Source organism: Cyprinus carpio, chromosome A23 (assembly GCF_018340385.1).
Source record: "Cyprinus carpio isolate SPL01 chromosome A23, ASM1834038v1, whole genome shotgun sequence".
Taxonomy (NCBI): Eukaryota; Metazoa; Chordata; class Actinopteri; order Cypriniformes; family Cyprinidae; genus Cyprinus; species Cyprinus carpio.
The window spans coordinates 1,800,715-1,812,086 of record NC_056594.1 but is presented as its reverse complement, the minus strand read 5'-3'; the positions used below and the strand labels follow the sequence as shown (position 1 = coordinate 1,812,086).

The 11,372-nt window shown below is 38.2% G+C and overlaps 1 protein-coding gene across 1 annotated transcript; it reads right to left on the bottom strand.

Moving 5' to 3' along the window:
• Positions 1-963: 963 nt before the first annotated feature.
• Positions 964-4,568, bottom strand: LOC109065376 (inactive serine protease 35-like). The gene is made up of 2 exons (XM_042712577.1): positions 4,386-4,568; positions 964-2,325 (listed from the first exon to the last, which is right to left on the bottom strand). Exon 2 carries the CDS (start codon positions 2,313-2,315, stop codon positions 1,053-1,055), a length of 1,263 nt encoding a protein of 420 aa, XP_042568511.1. The 5' UTR covers positions 2,316-2,325; positions 4,386-4,568; the 3' UTR covers positions 964-1,052.
• Between the last annotated feature and the right edge of the window lie 6,804 nt (positions 4,569-11,372).

Below are 11,372 nucleotides of genomic sequence, written 5' to 3'. Positions count from 1 at the left end.
CAACCTTCCTGTTTCTCTTGTGAAACCAACACAGAAGTGACTAAAACTGTAATTCATCGACTGGCCGCTAGAGGCTTGCTCCAAAAGGGAGTCAGTCGCATAGACTCCCCATGTTAAAAGGCCCAACTTTACAGCAGAAAAAAATGTTTACAGCCTGGTTTAAAAAGTAGCTAATTTTGCCCTTCATGACAACTGTAAGGGGGGTGAATTTTTTTATAACTCATCCGTTTAAATGATTATAAGCCTTAAAGTTCTGCATAATTATGGGCATGTCCACTTGAGTGACTGGTGGATTGCTGCTTCTGATTCTGCCGTCGAGCTAGGTGGGCGTGTTTTCAGCAACCAGCTCCCGCCTTTTTGACCATTTTCGATTATCCGGGAATGACACGGCGTGACGTGCTCCAAGATGGTGATGGCCAGCTCTGCCCACTTTGAGCTACGTCCATGTTTTTATACAGTCTATACTATTACCCTCCTTCCTTCCAAGCTGTGAATGTCTGAGCTACTCCCTTCCATGCAGTGAAACTGCATAGTGATTTATACTGCCAGTCTTGAAAAAACATAATAGTCCATATCACTTATGCACTTTATTCGTATTGTAGGCTGTTATTCACAAATAATCTTCCCATTTCTTTTCAGAGGTTGTATGAATCACCATGCACTTTTCTTGTATGGAAAATGGCCTTTACTCCATGCATCTGGTGATATTTTTCATATTTGGGCGAACTCTTCAAGAACTTAAATCATACATAATGTCAAGCTGTTTTGTTTTTCAGTAGTTAACTACTTGGCCTCAGCTGGTGATATTGGCTTTTTAACACAAACATGGCCTGATCTTAACATTACAAAGGCTACAGTCTCAACATTTGGCGATAAAAACAAAAATAAATATACAGCATCCAAATTAATCTAGTTTAAAAGGCATTTCCTGTACAGTTGCTCCATTTGTACTTAACTACTCACCATGGATTTTCCATTGGGTCACAAAAAGGACCAGTTTTGAAGTTTGCATCTCGACTGTCTCAGCAGTCTTGAGGACTTGTTGACCTTTCTCAGCTCAGTTTACACTGACTAGCATCTCCATTGATCCAGTGGCATATCTGGGCGTACTTGGCAGGTGTTATTCTGACCGCCACATTATAGTCCTTCTCCATCCCATCAACCTCCACCAACTGGTGTCCAGAAAACACACCAATTAACTTCCTCTTCCACTTCCCTTTTCCTCCCTGATCTCGTAGCCTCACGTACACCCCGGCTCCACTAGACCCCTTCTGCGCATCACAGTACTGGTACATGAGGTCATTCGATTCCTCTAAGACCGAACAGAAGCGGTAGACCACTTTCCCTAATTGGTCATTGTCGAAACCAGAGAAGTGGATTCTTCCAGCCGGGATGTCCTTCACTACAGGAACAATGCCTAACTCCATGAACTTCATCTTTTGGGGTCTTTTCAGCTCCAGAAGGGCGTAATCATAATCAGCCGAGACCTCCCTGCCTGCTCTCCTCATCCATCCCGTTGGAACTTGTGTTCGTTTGACACGTGTCCACCTGAACACCGGCTGTCTGGACCGATCTGAATCTGTGTCACGTCTAATACGGTTCTTCCTTTTCCTCCTGTGTTCTCTTTCTCTATGAAGTAGTTCTCCTTCAGTGGCTACTTCGCTTCCTCTCCTCCTGTCTCCTCGTTGGCCTCCTCCCCTGCGTTTGGAGTGGAGCTTCATGACACCCACTCGCAGCCTCTTGGTCCCTTTCAGATAGACCTGGCCATCATGGACACAGTGGGCAGAAGTCAGTACGTGTTTTGGAGAAACCAAGATGCCTGAGCAACCCGTAGAGAGCTTCACTGAGGCAGAAAAGGGATATTTGGTGATGAAGTGTTTATCTGTGATCACAAAGCGGCCGTCCATGCCGTATACCTGCCGTTTTCTGCGTTTAAGGTGTCCTGCCTGGCAGACAATGGAAGAGGATGCGTTTTTTAATTCGGCGGTCTCTTCCAATTTTATTTTGGTGAATGTACGTGTTCCGTTCTCGTAGACGGTTTCATAAGATAGTAGTCGTTCCAGCTCAGCAGGCCTCGGTTTTGGCAGCTTTCTTTGGCACTCAATCCCACACAACACTCCTGGCTCACTAAAGTTGTCAGCAGTGAATTCTGGGCTTTGAAGCCTCACTGTGCCTTGGTCCAGGATCACTGGAACTTTTATATGCGTTAAGTGGCAGTCATCTTGATTGTTTGTGATGGATGCACCACTATAGGCCAAAGAAATAACCACAGCCAATTCAGTCAGACTGAACAACAAAGATGGAGAACCTGTCATCTTGTTCTACCTGAAGGTAAGAGACAAGAGTTCATGGGTGAGGCTAAAATATTGTTTCAATGTTTCATAAACTTTAAGATCAACACCAAGGTAATCGTCATTGAACACTACTGGTAGTGATAATGTGGGGCTAAAAAAATTGGGTGTGGCTAATGAAAATTAAAAACAGGCACCCAAAAAAGGCAAATGTCTGCTTGCTGATGTACATTCCTGACTAAATGCGTCACAGGAATTGCAATGCAGACATAGTTGCGTTTTGGGAGGAGTAAATTTTACATGCGTGGCTTGAACAACTGGATGCATTTTGGTTCAAACCACCTCTGTAGGACATGTTAAGATGATTATTATGCAATCGGCAAAAACGTTTACCAAGTGTAAATAATGCTCCTCCTAAGGTTATCTCTTGAAGCTCAACTGGTAGCAAGGCAATATGCCAAGGTCAAGGGTTCAAATACTAGGAAATGAACAAAACTGATCAAATGTATAAATTGAATGCACTGCAAGTCTCTATGGGAAAAAACAACAACAACCAAATATGTAAGTGTGGACAGACTTAGGTAGTTTTTAACTAACTGTTATGCAGCTTAACTGATACCACCACTGCATCTCCCTGGAGGTGAAAAGGGTTGAGCTGAGTGAAGGCAAGCTATGTGCAAGGCCAGCAATAAAATTCTGAAGATGGAGCTCTTCAGAAGGATTTTACTGATATGCAACAAGAGCCACTGTACCCTATGAAAGCTAAGAGGATTGTGGGGGAAAACCACAGTGCAATGTTAAAAACATTAGGTAAGTCTTAATGTCTTAAGATTTTTTTAAATTAAAATATCCAAAAACCACTAGAACAGTGTTATATAGTTTGCTGACTTGTGTACTTACATTATCCCAAGTGTTTCGAAGAATGTTTAAATCCAGAGAAATAAGCAATTTTATCTAGTGGCACGGACCGTGTCCATGGTGTCATTGTGTCGCCTGCCAATGATGTCATAACCCCTCGATTTCTGGTTTTGTGGCTTTCTGGCTTTTTTTCCCCCCACATATTTACGTCCGGAAGGCGCGGAAAATGGTCGACTGTGGCATGATAAAAGCTCCGCTGCTTTCGAGTCGTGTGTCACGCGCGTTCAGCAGCCTTGTTTCTTTTTGATGGCATTCAGCCTCACCCTGCTTCATACTACTACGTTAATAAATCATTAGCTCATCCATGAACATGATTTATGCCTGAGTTGGATTGCGTAGGCTTTGGGGATGAATACCAAAACTCCCATGATTCCCAACTTAGTCACGGCGTCATCAAACTACGCTACCTGGTCTTTGTTTATTTTGAATACGTGCCCTCTAATGGCGAAAAATTACATATTGTGCCTTTAATATTGGCCTGAATGTTGATGACATGATTTTGCACAAGAAAATAGGTGAAACAGAAATACTTTGTATTTGCAGTGTGAAAAAGTCAATACTCATGCTCCCATGCTGCATTTATTTAAAAAATGCTGTGTATAAGAAGAAAATAATTACATGCTATTTATACAAATAATAATGTGGGTAGGATAAATACAGAATGGGATAAAAAAGGACAGGGTAGAATAATAATAATAATAATAATAAAAGTTATATAATACTCCCTCTTGTATGCAGTAGTGTTTACATATTAAAGTGTATTGTGTGAGTGTGAGAGACTAATTTTTAAATGATCTAATAATATATCAGCAAGTTTCCAGTTTTACCAATGTGCACTTTAAATAATGTAACGTTAAATAGAGAAAAGAGAGTTAGTCATATCATTGTTGCATTAAAAAGTAGGCTATAATGCAGAGAGTAAACGATACAGTAATTATGAGCAATGCAGTGAGTAGCCTACATAGTGAGAAAAGGTAAAGAGAATCATTAGTGTTACTTTGCATTTAATATATAATGTTAATATATAAATAATGCACTGGCAATATTGTCTATATATGGATTAGGCTACTTGTGTTACTGTATTTAACAGTCTCCGCCTAACTGGCAAGTTTTAATGCGGTCTGTTTCTAATTCGCATTCAGCATTTTAATCAACTTTATTAAAATACGAACTCACCCTCAAAGCTATGAACCCGACGAGAGAGAAATGCGCTCCAGCGGACTCTTCGGAGAACAGTAAGTGCATGTATGGAAGTGTTTTAACGCGCAGCTGATCGGTGCCGCGCGCGTCAGAGAGGCGGGAACGACTGAACGCTTATTTGTGGCACGCACACCCACGCAGTTAAAAACGAGGTTCATTTAACCCTAAAACAGGCAAGAGTGGAAAATGAGCAGAAAAAAAAAAATCATCTCGTCACATTTTATATCATCTGGACTTAAGTAAAGCATATCCAAAGGAATTTCTTTTTTTTTTTTTTCTTTTTTTTATATTTGATATATTTTGAATTTTATGAGTTGCATCTCACAGGATACGTTGGCCTTTCAGGGTATAAAAACACACCGAGTCATCAATAATTCTATGATTTATTTGATGCAAACAAATATGTATTATTCAAAATATGCTGCATGTATGACATGTCTTAAGTGTCCTAAATTTGAGGCACAGCACAGACATTTCTTGTAGGCTATTGTACATTTCTGAACTGTCTCATCTTCATTCTCAGGGGTGGCCAGGTCCACCTCTTGAGGTCCACTGTCCTGCACGGTTTAGCTCCATCACTAAACAATCACATAATGTAATTTATGCAACAGCAGGGTTGTGCGTTAGGCTATATATTGTCTGTGATAATATCGTAATTGATGTTTTAACGATGTGCGTTTTGACATTATCAAGTAATTTGCAAAAACCATTCAAAACACCAGTACAGAGTGCACGCGTACATTACAGTCTATGTGTGAAGGCTAGACTAGTGCACATGCGCCTCAGAGTGCTCTTTCATTGCATGATTCGGTCTAATAAAATTCATTTAGAATGATCACAAATTAAGACATGGGGGCAGGAAATGTATTTATTTTATACCACTTCATATAGTTAATCAATTTCACATGAAGACTGCGGTTACCATGATTACAAATTTTATATAGATTTTTTAAAACAGCTCAATAAACAAGAAATAAATTAATAAACAAACTAACTATACAGAAAACTGCCTGTTTTTATTCTATCTCTATCCCGCCAAACAAAAATATTCCCAAACACAGTCACAGCAGTTTCGTCTCTGAGCAGCATAATGGTGTTTGTTCCTGAATGAATCAACCGTTTAAATGATTCGGTTCAATCGCAATGACTCACTTATTAACAGTGATTTGCCTCCACCTATTGGCGGTTTTAATTTCACTTCAGATATCCGTATTCAACGTTTTATGTTTAATATATCAAAACATTATTTATGCATTTGTAATTGCAGGTTAAATGCATTCATGTCTTGCATTAAACAGTGTGTAAATGCATCTAAATGCCACTTCAGATGCAGATTCTGTGTTGATTTCATTTGCCTGATAAAAGCCCAAATGTCTTTATTATTCTAATTCACTGATTAAATGTAAGAATTTGACTCAAAAGATAATGGACACTTGGGAAAAAAAAAGTCTTTATAAAAGTAAGAATGCCCATAAAATGTAAAAATAAGTTTAAACTTATTGGAAAAGATTAATTTCAATTAGTGTAAAAAAAAAAAATAAAAAAAAAAAAAAATATTCATGTTTAATCATTTTAGACATGATTTTACTGAAGGCTACCAGGATAATTATAACTGAGTTTTTTAAATTCATAAACATAAGCTTATCTTCTCTATTTCCAGTTTGTAGCGTGGATCATTCATTGCAACATTTAATCTGATTCTCATGTTTAAGAATCTGTTATCTTGAAAATAATTTATGCTACTACTGCCCACTGACTTGGTTTTAAACCTATATTATTATCCAATTTATGAGCCTTAAAACATCTTAAAATGCACACATGTAGGTCAGGAAAATCTAAATTTTCTAGGGGGAGCATGCCTCTGAACCCCCTACCAATCTCTATATTGGGACCTCAGTATTTATAAAAACCTGTGTATGGCCCTGGTTGGAGCTAAACTGCAGAATGGTATCCCTCCAGGAGCAGGGTTGGACACCCATAAAATGAGATGTGTGAAGACCTGCAAGAAAAAAAAAATCTAGTTTAAAATGCAAAGATGTAGTCAACTAAATGTAATATTATCAGTTTTACATGCAATTATTAACATTTGCACACTTTTTGAACTCAAAATAAATATAAAGGGGACTGTGTACAGGGGGCCCAAAGGCCAGGAGGGCCTATAAGGCTCTTCACTAAGGGCCCCTTGCCCTGGTATGCAATTTCTACTGAGGGGGAGAGATTTTTTATCAAGGGGCTCCCCCTTGTATTTTGAGTGATTTCTGTGATTATTGTGTATTTTCTGTGATTTCTACACCCATCCATTACCACCAAGGGGGAACGCCAAACCCCATCAAAACACCCCACCCTTCACACACTCACCACCTCAGAATGCACAATAATGAAATAACCAGAACAGGGGGCACAGTTTACCTTGTGAACCTATTCATTGTCAGTATTTAGGATAATCCTTTTTTTATACCCTAAACATGCAACGTATCTCAGGGGATACACATATTTCAAAATGCGATAAAAAACAACACAAACAACATATGACTTTAAAAAAAAATGTAAGATTAATATATGCCTACTTTCTACATGTTCTGAATGTCCAGCCCCATGGGTGTATATGTTGGCTTTAGGTCAAACTGACAAAACAAGCACAGAAAATTTGAATCAAATCATGTGACCCCCATACTCCAAACAACCTCAACTTAAAGGGATACTTCAATAATTTGTCATTAATCACTTAACCCCATGTCGTTCCAAACCCGTAAAAGGTCCGTTCGTCTTCGGAACACAATTTAAGATATTTTGGATGAAAACAGGGAGGCTTGAGAATGTCCCATAGACTGCCAAATAAATAACAGTGTCAAGGTCCAGAAAAGGTATGAAAGTCATCGTCAGAATACCGCATGCTGTGTATGCTCTTCTGTATCATCCGCGCCACAAGGATCCTTGTGACACAGATGATACAGAAGAGCATACGCAGCATGCGGTGATATGGAGAGACACAGAGGAAACTGTTGACAAAGGAATTGTTGAATAAAGTTGTTATTTTTGTTTTCTTCACTTACAAAAAGTGTTCCCGTCGCTTCATATAACCCAGATTGCATGTCTGATGGCAGATGGAGTATTCTGACGAGGCTTTTCATACTTTCCTGGACCTTGACACTGTTATTTACTTGGCAGTCTATAGCTGCGTTTCCACCGCTGGAACTTTACCCAGGAACTAGGGACTTTGGGCTGGTACTTGGTGTGTTTCCACCACAGGAACCAGGATCTAAATAAGATCCCTGCTGGCAAGGTAGTACTTTTTTTTAAAGTTCCAGAACTTTCGGGGGCGGGACTTGGGCACTGAGCATGCTGATTGGTTGAGTTCACGCAGCACTGTGATTTCAACCACCATTTATTCGGATCATTTTCCAAATATTAGTTATTGTGTCAAAAAATGTAATTTAAAAATATTTCAGGCGAGAATGTAGTTGTTTAAAACTCAAATCTGTGGTTTATTTATAAAGACAGCGACTATTTAAAAAATGTGTTTCACCGATTTCGGAGACGGTCAGCTCCACGCGATCAGCGGGAGCTCAGTGATCATGTATCCGTGGAGAGCAGCCTCATCTCGGCTAGTCCTTCTGATATGTGCCGCTGGCTCTGATGTCTCTTTAATGGTTAAACATAAAATATAATTAGTTTTGAGTAAATCTAACAGGTAATCTTTGGTCTGTATTCAACTTATCTATATGTTAAAATGAAAATAAAAAGAGGCAATTGATATAATATTTCATTTCATTGTAATGTAGGCTGTATATATACACATTTCCCCGAACTAAGTACATTTCTGCGGCTATTATTATTTTTAAATGAAAACGAAAGGAGGCAGTGGTATTTGATATCATATTTCGTTTTATTTTAAATATACAGTGAGGAAAATTGCAGTAGCCAAGGCAAGCTGACTGATGTTATCAAGTACGCTGCTGTTTGCAGAATTACCAGATTTGTGTCGTTGCGGTCATCACACTCACGAGACGAATGCACAAAGTCCGAACTACCGAGGATGCAAGTCCAAAGTTTGCGTACTTTGTATTGAGAAACGCACGCAGACCATGTCACCAGACTATTTTCCTAATCTTCACGGTACTTTAGACCGCGGTGGAAACGCAGAAAGCAACAGGTCTGGGGGGGGGAAATAGTTCCTGGGGAAAAAAGTTCCTGGTACAAATGTTCCGAGTAATTTCGGTGGAAACGCGGCATAAGGGACAGTCACAGGTCTCACGGTTATCATCCAAAATATCTTAAATTGTGTTCCGAAGACGAATGGAGCTTTTACGGGCTTGGAACGACATGGGGGTAAGAGATTAATGACAAAATTTTCATTTTGGGCTGGAGTATCCCTTTAAACTGTGTAAACGTTTTTGCTGATTGCAAAGTTGTTTTAACATGACCTCCAGGGGTGGTTTGAACCAAAATGCATCCGCTTGTTCAACCTGACAGTATTGGATGAAAAATTCTTCCTCGTGCCTCCTACAAGAGACTAAAGAATATGTATCCTGTGGTACATGTTGCCTGTTTAAGGGCAAATTACACATGGGTTAAAGTGAGTGTATCCCGAGCTGAGATATTACTAAAGTAAGTGTATTTCTTTAAAATATATACCATTTCTACAGTTCATGTTATGAATTTATAAACCATTTCTGTTATGTTGTTAATTTTATTGCCTATAACTGTAAAGAAATATAATATTATAATTAGTTCTGCATTTATGGACACTTTAGGCATGTGAACTTTTTGAAAAAACACTGCCAAAACACATTAATCTCTCACGACATAACTACGTATCCAGCAGCTGATATGCATCAAGCTTTGTCCGTTTTTCCCTCTGAAATTAATACGGATTTCCAGCACATCTCATTGTGTATTGTGTATTGTTTTTAAAAGGTTGTTTCAGTTAAAAGGTGATGGGAATGACAATGTAAAGATTTTAAGACACTTTGTCTTGCTAAAGCTACTATTTTTTACCTTTATTTGTATAGTGCTTGTATTTGTATAGAGTCATTTTTCAGCTAAAGTCAATTCATTGATGATTCAGTGATGTCATCATCCAGTTCAGCTCTCTCCAATAGCATCTGTGCAATCAGTCAAGCATCCCTGACTGATTAGTTTCATATGCATTTGTATTTTATCTGAGATACCAAAAATTATTTCCAATACATTTTCCATATTTGTCAGAATTTACAACTTGATTGGACACTCTGAAAAGTTAAATTTACCTTTACAAGTAGACCTACAGTAACATTTTGTACGTTTTTGTAGTGACCACCACATTTGAGGAGCAATCACTATTAGTTTTTATAGCAATCATAAATATATATAATCACTGTTTTCAACATGTAATCGGTTTTTTTTTTTTATGATGGAATTTGAATATTGAAAGTCTGGGTCTGGAATAATGGTAAAAATATTAAATCTATACATAAAAGACATTTAAAAACTAAATGATGAAGGCATGGTAAGAAGTATCCAGGACAGTTTTAAAGTGGCTTTTATATATTATGTGTGTAGCCATCTATTGCGTCCGACTATGTTTTCAGTCATGGTGACTTAAGCTGCGTCCCAAATGACGTACTTTACACTATGCACCTATACACATGTACTCATGCACTACTCAACCATGTAGTGTATGAATATTATTATATTGTTATTTTTTTCACTCATAATCAGAGTCTGATAGCCCCTCCCCCTCCACTACGAAATTAAAGCTGCGCCTGCTCAGTTGAGTACATGAAGTTTCCGAATTTCCACATTTATTTTCTTTTCATTTTTTTTTTTTTTTTGGTTAATTAAGTGCATCATCCGGGTATTTAAAGTGTACTTTTTCTTTTTTGAATTTTCAAATAATAATACAAAACGGCACAGAATAGTGCATAATTACACGAATTGGAACACACCTTTAGCCTCAGCTACTATTTTTCCTTTCTGTCCACTGTTTTTCTCTCGTTTTCATCTTGACATCATTTGCTAAATCAGGTATGTCTGCGGTGACACAGCATGCAGATGCCAACAAACTAATGCAGTGATGTCCAGTTGTTGTCCTGACCACTAAATTCAGCCTTGTGAGAGCCAGGATCTGACCACTACCTGTTTTCATGTGTGGACTGGGGAGGTATTTAGACAAAATAACATATGACTTTATTGCACAAGCTTTTGTACACTACTGATAATAGATCATCTCCAACTAAATGTAATTATGAGTCTTCAACACATAATTAACACACACACAACAATAAAAATGAAGAACAACTCTCTGATCATCATCTATTTCTGTACAGAATCTCTTTGAGGAAAGCCATAATATATATTCTAAATATACATACTAAACTGAATCGACAACAAATAATTAGGTTTAACTTAATTATTTGGGAAACCAGATCCTAAAATATAATTAATGTAATTAGCAGATCTCTAAAAGCTCTCCGACAGCAGAATCATGAAGTGTCTTTGTCTGCAAACACGGCCTATAGTCATTGGCTGATAGGGCAGTGGGACAACAATTCAGTTTCCTAAACTTTTGGACGCAGCCAGAGTCCTTGATGAGCTGGTGATTGCAAACCGGTGCAGGTGATTATTCCAGGGAGCATGAGCAAAGTGAGTTTAGCAAGGGGGGGGCAGAGAGAAATCTATCTATCTATCTATCTATCTATCTATCTATAGCAAAATTACACAAACATGCCCTGACTAGGGATGAAAAGCTGTTAACAGCCCTACTAGTATTTTAGGTACACTTTTATTTATAACATATCAACTTTAATTACACGTTGTCATATGATCAACCAATCAGTAACTACACAAATGTAGGTCTCACCTAAAAATATCTAAACATTCTTAAATAAAGACGCATTAACTTGAGATGGTAAATAACATGTATTAAGTCTTGTCTGATCAAAACTGATCAAAATTAAGTAATTGCTGCTTGAGGTAAAAAAA